Raw genomic sequence first — 20,411 nt, forward strand, 5'->3', positions numbered from 1 at the left:
AGTGCTTATAAACTCATATGTGCTTATATGTTATTATAATCATAATAGGAAGAGCGCCCGGACAGAGAGAAACACGCGGGTCTGCACACATCTCCCCATCACAGCCAGCTGAGCAATACAACCACAAAACTTCAGAATGTTGTCATATATATTTATTCAACAGAGACTGCAGTAATAATACATTAAATGTGGACTTGCTCTTGGCATACTTTGCTCATGTTTTTAAAAGGTGACGTAAGCACGTTGCCTACGTATCCTTTTCCGCAGCAACCAGCGCGAGCCCCTAGCAACGAAAACTTTGGACGTTTTTTGCAGTTTGTATGTCTTAATTTACAGACAGCGGACACAAACATAATTGAAAGTTACAGCGTAAAATATTATCTAAAATGGTGGACATGAAGCCAAAAACTAAACGAGTATTTGTGAATGATGTTGACGTCTTTTCTTCAAAAAATATTGCCAAGGTAAAAATCTAACTCTAAACATCTTAGCTAGTTAGCATTAGCATCGCTTCTGAATAATACTTGATTCTAGTTTGTTGTGAGTTTCATATTTTAGGTACATGTGATGCATTTGACCTTTTGTTATATTCCCAGTTTTTGTCCTCATGCCTAATTGAGGAAGATGAGGAGGGAGAAGAACCTGCTACACCCAGGGGTGAACCTGCTTTTCAAATTGTGGGGACAGTGTCATCCTCACTTCAAAATCAAAGAAATAGTGGCATGACTGAATACTATGTGGTAAGTCAAATCTTGCATTTTTTTTATTTTTTATTTTATTTTGTCATAATTATTATCAATGTGTTTATTTTGAATTTGTGGTTGCATTAACAAACATGCTTAAAATGTGTTCCAAAGTCACCAACTCGTGAGGAACTCCTGGGCCACCTTCTTAAATGTGATGTCATTCTGTACAATATTTCAGAAAATTCCACACAACAAATGATTAATGAAGCTACATGGGCCTTAACAAGTAAATCTATATTTTGTTTTCCAATTTCTAAATTAAACACAAACTAAAAGTACTACCTTCAAAAACTGTTACAAACAGCTCTTCATGAAGAAATGGAGAATTTCAAGTCCAGGAAATTGTTCATCCTAATCTCTTCAGTGATGACATGGGCCATGACTAAGCCACAGAATCCTGTAAATACTTCTATGATCTAAACATTCCCCTAACAAAGAATGCAACTTACTGAATGTGTTCATTTTCTGTTTTAGGATGAACCAGACGTCCCAATATCAGAAGAGCAGTTCAGAAGAAGACGACCACATCCCGCTTTCAGAGCACACAATGAATTGGAGAAACTTGTGTTGAAGCTTGGTCGAACTGTATGTTTTACACATTATGAAAGTAGGACTAAACACCTAAACTCCACCCATGGTCACAGTTCAAATGAAGTTGATAAACTGGGCAGTACTTGGAAGACTATAAGTAAAATTACATAAATTTGAGTAAAAATATGACTAAAAATACATTTTCTTTTTCACCGCAATGGATATACTCAGCTACATTGGCAAGGCATTTTTGTTGACTAAAAAAAAAAAAAAAAAAAAAAAATAAAAATATATAAATATATATATATATATATATATATATATATATATATATATATATATATATATATATTTTTTTTTTTTTTTTTTTTTTTTAATTTATTTATTTATTTTTTTACTAACTCTTGATTCAAGCTGAAAATCACTTTAGTCCTGTCTAACCAGGACAGAGGCACTTGAATCCTCAGGTCTCCCCCAATCTGAAGTTTGGCTGTTCAAATCCCACTCTCGACATAAACGTCGTTGGCAGAGCGGTTTGATCCACTGACACACAGGTTGGCGGTGCGATTCCAGCTTCCACAAATTAATAATGTCGTTGTGTCCTTGGGCAAGACACTTTACCCAACATGCACTCTGTTTTGCCACATAATAATGTTGATTTTGTTTTTAGTCTTACTTAAATTTACACATTGTCAAATCGTCCATCATAAGTAATCATAAAAAAGCTTTAATTATATGTCTGTTCCAGAAAAAGACCAGGCTTCCAGCATATGTGGTTTCTAGTGGTCTTCAGTATGGAAAAGGAGAAAACCTCTTTCATTTCTTCTTCAAGGTAAGATATAAATGTAAGCAATATTGTAATATATAGTGTAGATATGTATCCTATATATATTTTCTGTTTCTGTTGTCAGGTTTCGTGGTTGATGCAAAGTCCGGAGGTCCCCATGTTTGGCCCGGGAACAAACTATATACCTATGATTCACATACATGACCTTGGAGGGTAAGAATACTTCAGAGAATACTGTCTAATCATGGTGGTGAATAAAATCAATGCTTATTTGTTAGAGTGATACAAAGCATAATACAAAACAAACCAAAGGCAAAGTACATCCTCGCTGTTGATGACTCTAAAAACACACTGGAGGAAATAGTTAATGTATGTTATACATCACTATTCATTTTTTTTTATAGAAAATTGTTGTGACTTGTAAATTATTTTTTTTCTTCAGGCAATTAGTACTGCACTTGGACATGGAAAAGTAAAAGAATTCACAGAGCAAGAGGCAATATCTATGAAGGCTTTTCAGGTAAGGCATTTTCAACATTGTAAGCCTAGGCAATTTGAAAAAGTTCCATCAGGAAGGGCATCTAACATAAAAATGAATTGACAAATGAAAAATAAATGAATATACACGAAAGGCTGGAGCTGTGACAAACCTGAGATAACCCTGTTCTGTAGAAAGGCTAGAATAGAGGTAGTAAATGTGTACTTTTATTTGTTTTATGAAATTAAGCAATGCTGATTTGATGTAATTTAGCCAAAAGAGCTGGATTACCTGAAGATCAACCTCTCTCTGGATGCTTCTCTGATAAAAGAGTTAAACACCCAATGGACCTCTGAAAATGGGATGGTGGAAAACATAGACAACATTGTGGAAGAATACAAAGTGACCAGAAATCTCCTTGTAAGTTTTAATTCAAACATTTTATAACAGTTAGATCAGGTTATTTGTTCATCCTGGTATCAATTTCTTTATTTCAACAGCCACTTAAAATCTTCTTGTTTGGGCCTCCTGCAGTGGGCAAGACAACAATTGCTAAGCAGCTATGTGTTTATTACCAACTGAACCACATAAAAATTGAAGACGTCATTGAAGAAAAGCTAAGGGAACTGGTTAGTTGCTATACAATGTCAGAACAATAAAGTTCATTTGTTGAAGTACTTTTTTCTTGCTACAGGGGGAGCCAGAGAGTGATGATGCTGCAGATGCTAAACAAGAAGAGCTGAGGGAAATCCTAAGAAGTTTTGAGGAAGATGGAGGTCTCTCAGCTGATGAGAAATTACTTGAAATTGTCAAGGAAAAACTTAATTCAAAGCCATGTTCAAACCAAGGCTTTGTTCTGGATGGTTTCCCCCACACGTATGAACAGGCACAGGCTCTATTCTCTGGTGAGTATTGTACAGTAATAACATCTCTTAATATACATGTATTATTTTGTATGGAGGCCTTCGGCATGGTAAAATAAAGACATGATGAAAGTTGCTATAACATTATGGTTGAGAGTAACTGATAGTGTTAACAATTAAGAACATTTAAAAGTGCAACCTCTTTTCCCTCCTGCAAAGTATTTTTTTTATTTTTTATATGTAATAAAGTAGACATACATTGTGATGGTCTATATATTGTTTAGATGCAAATCCAGAAACTCAGGAGTCCATATCCATTGAACCAGTTTACAACAAGAAGATCACACCAGGTAATACTTTTAGAAGAAGCTCAATATGTCCATTTCAGACTTTCTTAACCACTGTCTTTCCATCTATTTTGCAGACAACATATTTGTCCTGAATGCGTCTGATGAGTTCCTGATAGAAAGAGTACAGGCCCTTCCAGAGAGCGTAGCAGAGAAGATGCACTACACACAGGAGGCCTTCCTCTCTAGGCTGAAGGGGCACAGAAACCGCTGTGCTGCTGATGAAACACTACTGGACTACTTTGAAGAGCTGGAGATTTACCCTGAAGAAATTGGTCTGTACTCAATTCTAGTATTGTGTAAATGAGGCTGTGACCGAAATACATCTGGCCTTGTGGCATTATTGGTATGTTTGGAGTACAGTGGGAAATGAATGAGGGAGCAGGGAGAGAAATTCAGATAACTGCAAGGGCTAAATAATAGCTGGAACACAAATATGTCTTAAATGAACTGTATGTAAGATTTTGATTTTAAATCCTATAAACATGATTGTGTCCCCAGATAGGAAGTAACTGATAACAGCTGTAATGCTGATTTATTCTTAATTACAAAAATATTGGACAAGTTATTTATGTTGTAATTTGATGTTTTAGTTCTCAAGATGATTATCCAATCAGAGGGCAGATTGAGCCTGGGGCAAGACCATTTGGGTTGCCAGTTTCAGTGCTCAGATCCAGTTGATTTAAACTAAAGAGCGCTCCCTTGTGGCCTGTCCATATAATGAGACCTTGTATGCATCCTCAATTTGCAGGTTAAGGCACTGGCAACCAAGGTTCAGTTGTTACTGTAATACCTTTTTATCTGTTACATACTGCTCCTTTAGCTAATGATATTTTACTAAATTATTGTGTTTAAGTTTGAGAATATTGCTGTGTGAAGTCCAAATCTTTTGGATTTTTACACCGTATTTAGTATGATATAGGCCTTGGATAGATTTCTATCTTAAATATTCTAATCCATTTGCTATGATCATTGATCATTGATATGATCTTTTTTCTTACTCTTCTTGTTTATTGCTTTTCTAGGTATAAATTCCGATGATCTGGAGTACACAGCTGCTTTGAAGAGGATCATTGGGATGGTGGGAGAGCCTAAAAACTACGGCCCGAGTCCAGAGGAGCTGGAAGCCCAAAGGCTCAAGATGGAGGAGGAGAAGAGGCAGAGACTGGCCAATGAGGTTACAGAGAGGAAACGCAGGAACCAAGCCACCCTGGCAGAGATGGCAGCTCACTATCAGGAGTGGGTAAGAACAGGGGCTGTGTGGCCTGGCATTTTTATAGCAGTCCAGACACACGCGTTTGCCTTCAATAAGAAAATGAATAATGAAATGTTAAATTAAAGGTGCTGATACATTTGTTCAAGAGGCCATCCTGTTTTTTGTGAATAAAAACATAATTGGCCCAAGTCTAGTGGTATCCACCTCAGACATGTTCAGTGCATTTGAAATAAGGATGCTAGCTGCTATCATTCTGTCCTTATCAAGGTTTTTATAGAAAATTTGAAGACCCCTGTGTAAGACATGGAGTTGTACAGAGAAATATTCACCCACTGTACTTCAGACAACAGTGTTAAACCTGAAACAGAAATAAACAACATAAAAATTAAACAAAAAATACATTTAAGTACAAGTATTACAAGATTATTTTTCAATAAATAATGAGCTATAATAAAGTAGGCTACTGAACATATCTCATATCTCCATAAAGGTTAAGTTGAATTTTTATCTTGAAATCTGTAACATTCCCATGGTATGGCCTTTATGTGCTCTATGGCCAAATGACCAGGAATTCAATATGTCGGTTTGGGCTTATGGTGATGATATTTCTGTTATAGCAGGAGACACAGAGCTCATCTTGGGTTTCATTTGAAGCTAATAAATTGGGGAAGTTTTACATTTACATATGAAACTGTAATTACATGATGTTGTGTCACAATTAATTAGTTTTTAGCCATTTTTTATATTTATTTCTATAAATGGGTTAATAATTGTAAACAGAAATGCAGCTCGACATGGCCCGAGGTGTACACTAATGAAAAATAATCTTTTAATTTATCGTTTATTCAGAAGAAGAACCTGTCAGAGCTGGAGCGACAGGAGCAGGAGCGGCAGAGTGCTCAGTCCCTGCCTCTGAGGCTGTACCTGATGATGTATGTAATGCCCTCTCTGTCTGAGGCTATGCTCGAGTGCTCCAAGGTCCGTCCCGAGGACCCTGTCGACTTCCTGGTATCTATCTTACAACACTTATTATTATTATTATTATTATTATTATTATTATTATTATTATTATTATTATTATTATTATTATTATTATTATTAAAGCTCTGTCAGATCAAACTTAATACAGACTCTCTTTACAGGCTGAATATCTCCTAAGGAACAGCACTGAGAACTCACAAAAGGATTAGTTTTTGTTTTTTTTTTATTTCCATTATTTATTATTAACAGCTCCACAGAAAGGAAGTACTGGTACTATTTTTAATACTTGATTTAACACTATGCAATATAACATGAAAAAGCTATGTCCCTTTAAGCCACAAGAGGGGGTAAACTCCATGTGAGATGGATTTGGTGGACAAGTCTACTTCTACTTCAGTGCAGTGTTTTGTGCTACCATGTAAAATACAATATTATATCCCATACATTCCAAAAGCAGGATTTTGTCTCTGTTTGCCAGTAAAGTCTTGATCAACTAAACTCATCTGGGACTGATTAGTTGTCAGTTATATATATTAACATTGTTGAGATTTACTAATGAGAACATGCAGTATAAATAAAACCTGAAAAAGTTCTTATTTTGATTATTATGTCATTTCATTTTACTTGGCAACATCATAATATATGTGTGTCACTATAATGAATTTTGAAGTTGCTGACGTAAATATTGATGATAAACTGTAATTTGCAACTAATTTATGTAATAAGTCATAGAAATTATTAGGTCAAACTTTTACAGCTTAAATCTTATCATAAAGCCAAAAAACAGCCAAAACTGCAGTCCAAACTAATGTACACATGATAAATATTGACCCCAAAAAATATTGTTCCATCTTATATTGAACGATAAGTCCATATATTAATTATAGTGACAGGCCTACCATAATACAGTTTGGCAATACATTTGGTAAATATCTGTTTGTTATAACTCTGTCGACAGCCCGGCCCACTCCCTTTAAAGAGAGGTCCATAAACACCAGTGTTAGCGTGAAGTGGACCAGTGCAGGCAGTTCTACTTTAGGTAACTGTGTGAGTTTGGCAGTCCACAGAACATGCTGCGGATGTGTTGTAAATAGCAGTTAGTCCTGACTGGAAACGTGAGTCACTGATCCCAGATGGTACACATGCCGATGACATCACTAACTCTCACCTGCTACAAGGCATGATGGGAACAGAAATGCACCTTAGCGGATTAATACTTTAACACGAATAAGTCCACCAAATTAGAAAACAGATTTACAGCCAGGCTAGTACACTATGCTAACCACTATGGACCAAGGGTGTAGCTATGCAGCCTACAATGTGCTAAAACAAGGGGGGTGTGAGATTATTTTAAGATATAATATAATTGAAAATGAAATGTTGGAGAAAATAGGTGAAATTACACAATAATAATAATGGGCTTTGTTGGTAATCGCTATGGCAATGGTCCTAATTTATTATAATTCAGAAACCCATGGATGCCTTACATATATTTAAAACATTGTATGTCTTTAAAACTGTTGCTCTGGTTTCCCCCAAAAACTCTAAGCATGCCCAAAAGGTAAAATCCTGCAGTTAAGGTGTAGTCCTGACCAAGACTAGCTCAAGATTTGGAGATGGGTGCCCAGGAGTGGCACTGTGTCACGTACTGTTCCTGCCAGGTTGCCCGAAGGATGAGTCAAATGGCGGACATATTTCCCTAAGTGTAGAATAAAGTGCACCTTACCTCTTTTTTATCTGCCTTAAAACTGTTGGAGCCTTTGTTTTAAATATAACACCATAACATAACACAGACAACTAGTTTTCTATGAAGCATATAACTTTTGCCACAGCTTATATTACATCATGTTTTTCATCATGTTCATGAAAGCCAGAAACACCCAGTCATGTAAATTTTTATACATAAAGCTGCAGAAAATACATTACTTCTCCCATTCAGGTAAGTCAATAAACATTTACACTATTAGGAAAAAACTTTTTCAGTACCGGTAAGAGCACAGGTCAAAGTCAGGTGGAGCAAGATGGCAGCTGTACTGTGGAAAACCTCTAATAAAACATGTCTCCTTTAATGCCAGCTGCCAGAAATAATGTGAAGAATGGAAGGCCTTCACCTGAACAAGCACAAGGGAAATGTTTTACTGTGTGGTGAGAGGCGGAGGCTCTAACCATCTCAAGTACATTTATGGTGGAAATATAGCCGTCAAACCGTTTGGACAGCTTTTACTATTCAAAAACATGTATACTTTAAAGTAATGCTTCTCTCTGGGAGACACTGCAGGGTTTTGACTTGGACGATTTTGGTCAGATTGTGTTAAAACAAAGCTCAGATCTAAGTCTAAAACCAGGTGTCTGACAAAAGGTTTCTGATCGTGGGGAAAATCTTGATTCGTAGCTAAAAATCGTGAGTCTCAAAGTTAGACAGGGACAAAGATTAAACTTCAAACTGTTGTACAACTTCAGACGAGCTGCGACTCATATCGAGCCCGTCTGATATTTTGGAGTCTTGATCGCTGTGTCTGCGATCAATCTTTGTGGCCAACAGTAAACACAGCAGAAGAGGTCTGTGAACAGGACCATCTGTCCCTGATTCCCCTTTATTTTATAACTTTTACACATAAACACTGCTAGCATGTTGTTCTGGCCTCAGCTAACCAGTAAAATTGTGGAGACTTTACCACATGGAGCTTGATTTTGGCTCTGTGTGCATGTGTGCTGTTGTACGATTGAAATTCTTCCCATGGTGTGGTGTGGCATCCAACAAGACAAAATGAAATTGAGCAGTGGACACCAGGCTTAATTTGAGTAACTGCTTCAAACAGAGCAGTGCCTCTAGTTAGTTTAACTCCCTCAACGGTATCAATTGTCATCCATATCTCACAATGGTACATCATATACTATCTTCTGTCTGTCCCATGCATTGTTGGCTGCTGTTTGTAAGATTTAGATTTAAAACTTCCTAAACTTGACTTGATCCGTGTCTCCTTTTTAAAACACAAATGCAGTATAAAGTAATAATTATGCTGCTATGTGAGAAATTTCTTCTCTGCATTGACCCATCCTTCTGTCAGGAGCAGGGGGCGACCACAGCGCAGCACCCATGGGACCCTTCTCTTGATGTTGTACCAGGATCTGGGTCAGGAGTACCTAACTGCGAGGTATTTTAATGAGTTTTGTTTTGTTTTTTTGATGGATGTACGACCACCTACCCACCCACCCAGCTCCCTGTCCCACCCAGGCATAGGGATAACACGCAAACCAGTGATGTCAAAAAACTAAAGTCAAACACTTAAAAACACCACCACAACTTTGTTTAAATCAGTCTCAGTTTAGTCCATTTTGGAAATCACCTCTCCAAAGCAGCAGTCTGGTGGTCCTATTCGTTTTGTGCCCAGCGTATTTTCCACATCTCCCCCGTCTCAATAACCGCTCCGCCCTTGTAGTGGTCTCTCTCTCTCCCACATAAAGTAAATAGCCTCTAACCCTTGCACGCCCCTGCTCCCAGTGGTCAGCTCACATCTGCTGGAGGACCACACACATACACACCACTAGGGTTTAATGACTATTTGAAAACATATAGACTCGTAACACTTTAAATGGTTAGTTACATAAGCTCGAACCTGTGTCATAGTGTGTCTGCTTTAGAGTGTGGACGAATTAAAAGCTAAAGTTACGCAAATCACACATACAGAAATTGGATGGTTCTCATTTTTTGTGTAAATGTAAACTGATTTTTATACCCAACTCCCTAATGCTATACACATTACTAATTACTCATGATTTACACTTAATAAAGGGTTAGAACTTAGAGATATCAATCCAGTAGTTTTAGTATTAAATAAGTAATTAAGGTGTTATTATAAATTAGTACCAAAAGTTATATTAAAAGCCCTGCACCTAATTTTTGCTGTCAAAGAGGTCCGATATTACACAAAACTCACTCACAAAACTGAGCTTTAATGTTGTTACTTCCTCAAGAACATAGGTGGAGTTGTCTTTTTTTTCATTCACACAAGCTTGAGTAAACTTTTATTATTAGTCTGTCTACTTCTCCTGAGTTCAAAATGCTCTGCACCTTGTGATGTCATGAACTGGTAGTTTTCAAGTTAACTGCTACTCCTGCTACTCCCAGACTGTCTGTGTAGAGTTTACATGTTCTGCTCGTTTAGATTTCCTACCTATTACTAATATGTTGGCTACAAAAGATTCAATGTTTTAAGTAAACTTCCTGTTATATGCAACATTTGGAGGACTTTTTCCCCATTGAAAAGATATAATGTTTTGATTTAAATTGTCAGTCACTATGGCAACGGCCCTAATTTTTCAACATTCTAAGACCCCGGGGTGATGCATTCTATAGTCTAATATACGCATGAACAATAAATATAACCTATAGTTAACATATTTTATTATTTCTCTACAGGAATGCAATAATCTAATCTAATAATCTAATCTAACTATTAAATTGCATTATTAGCAGTGTTAGCATGTACACAAGTCAAACATACTCTTATAGGTCCATGTTGTGGCCACATTTGCCCTTTGTGTTTGTTTTCCTTGGCACACTGACCTGACATGGACTGGGAGTGCGTTTATCAGTGCTTCATGGTTCATCGTGCATGTTAATCGCTCACCCACAGAGCACCCATAGGTTACCCCTTTTTACCACCATGCCTCATACATCAGCATACGGTGGCATCAGGACGCCAAAGTTCAACATTTGTAGCATAATGTTCAGTTACATATGATGAAGAGGAATTCAGCCAGTCTGAAGCTACAGCCACAAAATATGTCAAAACCAAATTAAAACAAAATTAAATACATGATATTAAGTCCCTAAATTTACTTAATATGTTACTTGGAACTATATTGTTAAATCTATACTCTATATGCAGTCAGGTTGTTTAGAAAAGTATATAATTTAGTATATCATTATATCATTTTCACTTTTAGATCATTAGTCACACACTTACTACATAGAGATGTTACTGTTACTGCTTTGCCTGTACTGTTCTAAATTATGGCATTAGGTGGTAGTACTAAGTTACATTTACTTGAGTAAGAGTAAGAGTCAGAGTACTTTTCAAGCAGCATACTTTTACTCCTACTTGAGTTTTATTTTTTATTGAAGTAACAGTACTCTTACTTGAGTGAAAGTTGTGGATCCTCTTCCCACTGTGAGTAAATCTGCAAGTGACAAAAGCTTTATGTTGACAATATGAAATCTTTTTCTTTTTTTTAAATATTTGTGTTTCTTGCACCGCTCCTTCAGATATGATGTTGTTTTTCTCATTTTTGTGTCTGTTCATTTTGTGCAATATTTAAGATTTTGTCCTTCAAATTACAATAACTTCAAATGATAAATGAAATGCTATGTCCTAACAGTTACTCTTTAAGTTACTCTCAAATACTTTTTTTTATTTTTTATTTGAGTCATTTCTTGGACTACTACTTTGTACTTCTTCTTGAGTAATACTAGTTTGAAGTAAAGTTGCTCTTTCTCCAATTTGTAGCTACCCACCTCTGTTAACGTTTTAGTTTATTGTTTTAGTTTATTGTTTTAGTTTATTGGTTTATTTTATTGGTTTATTTTAACAGGGACTTTTTCTAGCATTATAAGACAAGTTCCTCAAGTCAGAGCAGAGTTTCAGTTATAGGTCAGATCTGTGGAGCGGTGACCCAGCACATAGCAAGAATGTATGTTTATCATCGTATTTCTGAGCAATACATATCAAGATAGATACGTTTAATGTCATACTATCAAACATTCCAGGCAAAACCATTTGTACCAGTACCATGTGATTAAGGACCTGGCACTTCAAAATCTACACAGTATCTGGCACCCTTCACCCTTACATCTGGCATCGCTCACCATTCCAGTGTTTGTATGCTCAGCTAACACTTACCACTTTTACATAATAAAATTCAGACGACACAAAACGACCCTGGCAATGTCAAACCAAATGAGATGTTTTCCTTCAAAATAATTACAGTGATGAGACAAGACAAAAGGAAAGAGACGAGAGCCACACAAAGCGCGTTTGGTGATGTTTGAGTCCCCAAAGACCACAGACACGCAATTATATTGTCAGAATGGTGTCAAATACATGTCTCTTATTACTCACTGTGGACACTGCCAGACTGTAATAAATGTACAAAGGGTTTGGCAAAACAATATGGGAATACAGTACAGCATAAATAGGGTTTTTATAAGTTTTTTACTCCAAAGTACTCCTTTAATAATATTTTTATAGTTTGTAATAATACATTTTTTCAACTTCAAATATTCTTATAATGGTAAAAAAAAGAAATTACAGGAGAAAAAATTAATAAAAAGTGAAAACAAAAATATAAAAATTAACAAAAAAAATTATAATAAGACAATTTAACAAACATACATTGATTAATTACACTGGGTTACAAAAAAAACCAAACATTTTTGAAAGTGTGTTTTTTCAACTGAATTAGGACCATTTTCCCCCGCTGAATCCAAAAATGATATCCATTTTTCTCAGTTAGGTCAGGTTTTGATGCTAATTTGATTTTGAAAAATCCGATCTTCTGACTAAATTGATTACAATTTTGTGACATTATCAGTTGATTTTCTTTAATATTTCTCATCCAAAAAATGTTTTAGGAGATAAAAAATAGTTTTCTAACAGAATGTATTAATTAAATGTTACGTTATGTTAATTGATAAAGGTAAGTACATGTAAATCGGAACGTTACGTTATCATTGTGCAAAATTCAGGACATGAACTTCTGTTTCTATGAACCCCTTGAATGCTCAGCAGCAGGGATGTCTCTCTTCAGAGTCCAACAGTAATCAGCCATCATGACTGCATCCCAGCGTCCCTGATACCTGGTCTCCATCTCTTTTATGTCCTGATGGAATCTCTCCACCTGCTCATCACTCAGTGATCCCAGATTCTCAGGAAACCTGAACATTTAGCTCCTTTTGGGAAAAAGGATGTGGAGCATCATCATTAAAACCACACTGGAGGAATCTTTGTCACTGATGTCAGGAACTTCTCCAAAGACAGGAATTTCTGGAATTTCATCACAGTGAGCTACAGGACGACGTGCTGATTCAAGATCAGGATACTTGAGGCTGCTTCGGTTCTTTCTGTTGATCCCAGTCACACAAATAGTACAGAAGTAGCTATTGATGTCGGCTCCCTCCAAACCATGGGAATTCCAAACTTCAGACAACTCTTCTTGCCTTTAGTCCACTGACGCAGATACTCGGTGCATGACTTGCATACCATGTGTGGCGCCCAAGCTTCATCTTGGTCACCAAGTTTAATACCAAAATAAGCATGGTAAGCACGCTTCATGAAACTTGTGACTTGATTCCTGTTAGGAACATTGGTGTATTCACCGCAGATGTAGCAGAATATGTCAGGCTTATTTTTGCAAGATCTTCTAGTCAAAGCCATTTCATTCACTTCAAAAAAGTAAAAAAAAACAAACAATTAGTCATAAGTTGGCACATGCAAAATCTTCAGAATTTGTTTATAGCGAGAAACAGAATTTTGCATCATATGACGTGAAAATACTCATACATGTAAACAAAATCGTCCAAAAACAAATATGTAGCTTAGTTCAGAACATTGACCTGACTGAGCAAAACCAATGTGATTTTTGGATTCAGCACATCAATATTATCCTAAATCAGCAAAAAAAATCTTGGACAATAAATTTAGTGTTGACCAGTGTAATTTATTATTATTAAACAAACATATAAATGGTGAGACTATAACTAACACAAACAAATTCATACCTTTTTGACATATTTTAAAGACGTACTATGTAACTTTTCTGGTAGGGGTCTCCATGTAGATGTTATTACTTTGTCGTGAATGTTCCCCAGTATGGCATTAAACATCCATCTCACATTTATTCAGTTACTGGTGTTTTATTACTCAAAATAAAATATAAAACATGTTTCTTAATGTGCGCAGGGTCATCTCTCCACAGATCTGACCTGTAACTCTGCTTGGTTTAATGTTTAATGTCATACTGTGGAAAATTTCAGGCAAAGCAATAACATCTCCATGGAGACAGGTGGACCCTTCACTAGAAAAGTTACATCATGCTTTTCATATATTTTTGAAATTAATAAAATAAAATACATCTTAGAAATAGAACTGATTGGCCTATATTTGCTCCAGTTGGTTTGTATAGTTTCAAAATATAATCATCTCCAAAGAATTTAGGTCAGATTTCCTCCACAAAAACAAAAAGGTGAGGTATGTACTTTGGTATAAAACACTGTGATTCACTGGTGTTTTCTGTACAGAGTCACATCTACAAATGATTTGACTTGGGAGAATCAAAGAAGCATTCTGGGCAAGCTCAGGGGCAAACATGCTTTTATGATCCATCGCAGATAAAAACATCTCCCACACGCTAATCACATCCAGGGCTTTGTGAATATTTCCAGTTCTTTCAAAGGCAAGAAGGCGCCACTCACAAATCTACTGTCCTCACTAAAGAGCAGACATGATGCTGTGAGCTTATGATTTAGGATGAAGTACTTCTAAAATCATAGAGTTACACATGTATGGTGCTTTCAGTGGAGTACTTTGTGAAGGATTTGTACTTCTGAGACTCTAGAGTAGTTTGGTGACAGCACTTGTACTTCTTGAGTAATTGTTTGAGGGAAAAGTTTTGGTTACTCTTCAATCTGTGAATAAATGTATAAGTGAAATTTATGCTGACAATATGAAATGATTTGAACATTCATGTTTCTTTAGGATTTCAATTATCCAGTTTTGTGGCTTATTCTTGCCCGATACCAGATGTCTGTAATCTGGAGCTTCAAAAGCGTGTGTATGTGTGTGTGTGTGTGTGTGTGTGTGTGTGTGTGTGTGTGTGTGTCTATCTCTATCTATCTATCTATCTATCTATCTATCTATCTATCTATCTATCTATCTATCTATCTATCTATCTATCTATCTATCTATCTATCTATCTATCTATCTATCTATCTATCTATCTATCTATCTATCTATCTATCTATCTATCTATCTATCTATCTGTCTATCTGTCTATCTATCTGTCTGTCTGTCTGTCTGTCTGTCTGTCTGTCTGTCTGTCTGTCTGTCTGTCTGTCTGTCTCTGTCTGTCTGTCTGTCTCTGTCTGTCTCTGTCTGTCTGTCTGTCTCTGTCTGTCTGTCTCTGTCTGTCTGTCTCTGTCTGTCTGTCTCTGTCTGTCTGTCTCTATCTATCTATCTATCTATCTATCTATCTGTCTATCTCTATCAATCTCTATCTATCTATCTATCTATCTATCTATCTATCTATCTATCTATCTATGTTTCTTTCTGTCTATCTCTATGTCTATCTGTCTCTATCTATCTATCTATCTATCTATCATCTCTCTCTCTCTCTATCTATCTATCTATCTATCTATCTATCTATCTATCTATCTATCTCTCTATCCATCTCTCTTTCTATCTCTCTTTCTCTTTCTCTCTTTCTATCTCTCTCTTTCTCTCTCTCTATCTATCTATCTCTCTATCTATCGCTCTCTCTCTTTCTCTCTCTCTCTCTCTCTATCTATCTATCTATCTATCTGTCTGTCTACCTGTCTGTCTGTCTATCTGTCTATCTTTCTGTCTATCTGTCCGTCTATCTATATCTATATCTGTCTTTCTTTCTTTCTTTCTTAAAAGTACTCTTACTCAAATAGTTCCTCAAACATGTTTTAACCCTTGTACTATTAATATCCTGGAGCACTATTTTGACCTTCTACTCCTCTAATACTATTTCAAAGTAATAGTACTGGACTTGTGTACATTTTTGGCCACTCTACCCACCGAGTAATGAGTTTTGCTTCTTTCTATCCACTGGAATGCATTGTGTAGGTTATGTTTGTGTAATTAAGGCAGTGACATTACCAACATCCCATAATTATCCCTGATTGCCTCGGGGACCACCAGCTCCCTCAAAGCCACAATTAACATGGCAGCTTTCACAACATCAAGTGTACGGCTCTAACATCGACAGCCCCTATGGGAACTGCACTTTGTTTGCTCTATTGTGCTATGCTACAGTCAGCGTATAATAGTATAATGTATATCAAAGTAATAAATCCATGTAATTGGTTGCGTATGTCGTCCCCTGGTCCATATGGTCATGTGGTGTAAGCCTGGCCGAGACAGTGCAAACAGACAGACAGAGGGCCGAAAACCAAAGCACATTACACTACTATTTATGTAAAGGAATTGGCAAACTGACCCAAATTATGAAAAGATGTAGTGCCAATTGTTTAACTTAAAGACACTGTATCTGATTTGTACTGTCCTAAAAACGTGAAAAACATAACTAGTTCATTTTAAACAGTTTACAGTTGTCCAGAGTTATTCCTCACATATCTTATACATACTGAACATACTTATTCAACGGGATGAGTTTATAAGCAATTTTCACAACTCTCAGAGACCTGTGCAGAGTTTTGTTGCTGTAATACTAACAACAACTAGCATGCTTCCTTGCACTTCCTGATTATGGACAGTAAAATGCTTTATAATCAGATGCAGACTATAGATTGTACATATAAATGGACATAGCTAACCCGCTAGCCGCCACATACCAAATAGGAAGTGAGCATGGGTATGTTCCCAGCTCCATCGACTGACTGCAATTCACTTTCTGTTGAAAAACTGTTGCCACTCTCTCTGTAACTGCTGCCGTCAGACTCGTCATTTTAGTCGGGAATGTTCGTGTTAATCTGCGCTACATGATCCTGTTGTTTTAGTTTGCTATTGAATCCGTAATGATTTACTTCAAAGAGGTTCATTTAGCTTGACATGTTTGGGATGTTAAGGGCACATCTTAATAACAGATTTTTTTTCTTTTTCGGCGCCATTTTCCTACTTGTCCCTATTGTGCACTAAGGACTAAGGAAGCAATAGAGATATGCAAAGGGATTTGGGAAAACTTCTATGCTTTTTCTCAACTGGATTTAACAAAAGTTTAACATCTCTCTGCTGTTATGATGCTTTGGTCAACACTATCATCAATGTGGCTTCTCCGAGAATAGGAAGTTGAGGCAAGTGTTTAGTCCCAAACTGATATTTACTCCATCAGATAGGATTATGTGCATTAAAAACCATGGAAGAAACACAAGGGATCACAAAGAAGTTAAATAAACTGATGATTGTTCCTGCAGTGCTGTCCTTTGAAAAGTATCACATGGAGAAAAGTGAAAAAAAAAATACAATCTTTTGAAAACCAAATCCAAACTAAATCCAAACAAAACCCCTAACCTACCTCCAGAGTGCGGGCTTGGATTATATAACATGTAATAACCATGGTTTACCACTGAGCAGAGTAAATGAAGTTGATCTGAAACAAAACAACTTGAAGAGGAGTCAAAGTGTGCAGCCACAGCGGTTCCCATGGAGACCAGTGGGGTGGGTGTTATAGTAGACACAGGCAGGACGTACACGGAGAGTTTAATACTGCCTCTCCCAGAAAAAACTACATCGAACACAAGGTTAAACAATGTCCAACATGGGGTCTGGGCAGGGTCAGTGTGTGGGAGCAGCCTTCAAAGAGAAATAATAATAGTAGAAGTATTTTTAGATTAAAGTATTATCTGATGTAATATAAGAGTCATCAGCCATCTCCATCTCGCTGCAAAGACATAATGGATAATGGATATACTTTTGTCTCTCCCATAGTTAGTTAGAGAATGTTTCAGAGGTATTCATCTGGACTCTGTTTTTTGCAGTCAGTACGTTTCAGCTCCATTACAGAAGCTATGTCCAATTTGATGATACTGGTTTGTTGCTAGTACTATATGTCGTAGTGTCTCACATCTGTCATGGATCATGTTTTGTTGCATTGTTTTCCATGTTTTAGTTTGTCTTATTTCTATAGTTCATGTCTTTGGAGTTTTAATTTGACATGTGTTCTGTTTGCTTGTGTTTTTGAGTTTTACTTGCTGTGTGTTGATTTCCTGCCCCACCCTATGCAAGGCAAGGCAAGTTTATTTGTATAGCACAATTCGTACACAAAGTAATTGAAAGTGCTTTAGAGAATAAGAACGACATTTTAAAAGCAATGCAACAAATCAAAACATAAATAATCATCATCAAATTAACATTAAAAGAGAAAAGTGCAGAATAAAAACCTTTCAGTCATATGCACAGCTAAACAAAACTGTTTTGAACCTGGATTTAAATATTGTCAAAGTAGAGGCCTGTCTCACATCTTCAAGAAGACTGTTCCAGGTTTTAGTTGCATAAAACTGAAACACTGAATCTCCATGTTTAGTCCTGACTCTGGGCACCAGCAGGAGGCCGGTCCCTGAAGTCCTCAGAGTGTGAGATGGTTCATGTGGCTTTAAAATGTCAGAGATGTACTTTGGACCTAGGCCATGGAGAGACTTTACACAAGCAGAGCTGCTTTTAAAGTCTATTCTCTGAGCCACAGGAGTCAGTGCAGAGACCTGAGCACAGGATTTATGTGCTCCTACTTCCTGGTTCTAGTCAGGGCTCGAGCAGCAGTGTTCTGGATGTACTGCAGCTGTGTTAAGGCTCGTTTGGAGAGGCCAGTGAGCAGGATGTTACAGTAGTCTAACCTACTGGAGAGAAATGCATGGATAAACCTCTTTAAGTCTGGCTTTGACACTAAACCTTTGATTTTTGCAATGTTTTTAGATGGTAAAAAGCTGCAGATGTTATTGATTTGATGTGGCTGTTAAAGTTCAAGCCTGAGTCCATTATTACCCCTAGATTTCTAGTCTGATTTGAAGAATTTAGAGAGAGAGATCTGGAGGTGACTGCTGACATTTTCTCTGTTTCTGTGGGCCAAAGATTATGACTTCAGTCTTGTCTGAGTTTAGCTGGAGAAAGTTGTTTTGCAACAACTATTCACCCTATTATTTCACCTGTTCCTTGTTTCATTGTGTATTTTAGCCTCATGTTTCCCCTTGTCCTCTCTTTGTGCATTGTCACAGTCCTTTCTTTCTGTGAGTTCTTTGTGTTTGGACCATTTTGGAATTTTCCATGCAATTTTGTTGATTAAAGTATTATTATTTACCAGTTTTGATTTTTGGGTATCATTGTGACAACCTCCATGTGACACACCAGTGCCATCAAATTGAAAATGGATTCTGGATAAAGCCTCAAACGTATTGACTGGAAAAAACAATGTCCAGGTGACTACCTCTAAAACCCTGAAACCTGAAGCAATAACAACATCTGTAATTAATTAAATCCGAGATGGAAAGGTTTGTTTACAAGCCATAAAAATAATACCTCCGTGAAATAAGCAGGTGATGGACGCTCTGCCAGAAAAGTTAGATAATGCTGGTTTAAACTGTAAACAAAGTCAAATCCATACCTCACCTCAACCCCATGGGCCTAGTTGCTCCTACAATAAGATAAATGGATACATCTTATAAAGTGTATAAGCGGGAGAGTCATTGTCATTTCAGAAAAGATGTTGTCGGGGAAAGATTGAGGACTGAAGAGGTCACACCAAGTCAATATTTCTTTCAATTACAATGGAAACTGAAAGTATAAATCCAAAATTGCCTACATTTTCCAGTTCAACACAATGACTTCCAGCTGCAGCTATACTGTACTGCCTATGACCTAAAGTGACAACCAAATCCTCAAGAAAAACACGACAGTTTGCTAAACCACATCATATTGTGTTTCTAATGTTATTGCAGAAGACTGGAGACCCCCAAAGAGTGTTAAATACAAGAACATGTTATCTTTTGGCTCATTGATAAACTGTGAAGATGGTTTTAATGGCAAAAAGAATACAAAGATCAGGTTCACGTACAGAGACTGCTCCACAGCTGTCCGCCATGTGTCCCTGCAGTAACTGTGGCTTGTGTTGTTCCATTGAAATATAAAAGAGAAAACCACATAGAGACCACCGTCATGTTAGCACTCCTTTCATGGCATAGTTTGGATCATATACTGTTCTTTGGCTGTGCATCAAGTACGCGACCTCATGTCATAAAAACACCATTCAGCATTTTGTTTATTGGTTCATTGTGCAATTTAAACATTCATTTGGCGTCAATTATAAACCATATCTGATGATTTAACGTGGCATTGGTGGAGGTCATGGCCAGGGGGGGCAACAGGGGGGACTTGAGAGGCAAAATGGTTCAAATGGCAAGGTTTTATAAATCAGTACAGGGGCGAACCAGATTCAAAACAGTGACTCAAACATGGTAGGATTTAAATGTTAACTGTGAAGAACTTAGCCCCCCCCAAAGCTCCTCCAACAAAAAAAGGTGTGGCGCCACCCCTGGTCATGGGGTAAATTACTTAGATTTCTGCAGCATGCCTCAAAAGGATATCTGAAAAAAGATAGAAACTGTAGAATAAAGTGAATTAGGCAAAGTATGAACACCTCAAGACCTTAATTGTCCATCGTTGTAGGGAGTGTTATACCTTTTTTTTAAATCTGGAACATAATTTGTTGCC

The 20,411-nt window shown here is 36.8% G+C and overlaps 1 protein-coding gene across 1 annotated transcript; it reads left to right on the top strand.

Moving 5' to 3' along the window:
* Window positions 1–251: 251 nt before the first annotated feature.
* On the top strand, window positions 252–6,444 carry LOC117393237 (adenylate kinase 7-like). Its single transcript, XM_055232457.1, has 17 exons — window positions 252–464; window positions 597–740; window positions 858–972; window positions 1,051–1,145; window positions 1,221–1,331; window positions 2,026–2,109; window positions 2,189–2,277; window positions 2,343–2,433; window positions 2,507–2,584; window positions 2,816–2,962; window positions 3,043–3,171; window positions 3,237–3,447; window positions 3,690–3,755; window positions 3,830–4,027; window positions 4,778–4,995; window positions 5,818–5,976; window positions 6,111–6,444. Exons 1-17 carry the CDS (start codon window positions 387–389, stop codon window positions 6,156–6,158), a joined length of 2,061 nt encoding a protein of 686 aa, XP_055088432.1. The 5' UTR covers window positions 252–386; the 3' UTR covers window positions 6,159–6,444.
* The last annotated feature ends 13,967 nt before the right edge of the window (window positions 6,445–20,411 follow it).

The sequence above is a fragment of the Periophthalmus magnuspinnatus genome, chromosome 24 (genome assembly GCF_009829125.3).
Source record: "Periophthalmus magnuspinnatus isolate fPerMag1 chromosome 24, fPerMag1.2.pri, whole genome shotgun sequence".
Lineage (NCBI taxonomy): Eukaryota > Metazoa > Chordata > Actinopteri > Gobiiformes > Gobiidae > Periophthalmus > Periophthalmus magnuspinnatus.

What these genes read in the sequence shown, in the direction of transcription:
- LOC117393237 (XM_055232457.1), top strand. Translation starts at nt 387, where the DNA reads ATGGTGGACATGAAGCCAAAAACTAAACGAGTATTTGTGAATGATGTT. An exon ending in GCATGACTGAATACTATGTG is followed by an intron (nt 741 to 857) that starts GTAAGTCAAATC and finishes TGTGTTCCAAAG; the next exon opens with TCACCAACTCGTGAGGAACT. An exon ending in TGTTGAAGCTTGGTCGAACT is followed by an intron (nt 1,332 to 2,025) that starts GTATGTTTTACA and finishes TGTCTGTTCCAG; the next exon opens with AAAAAGACCAGGCTTCCAGC.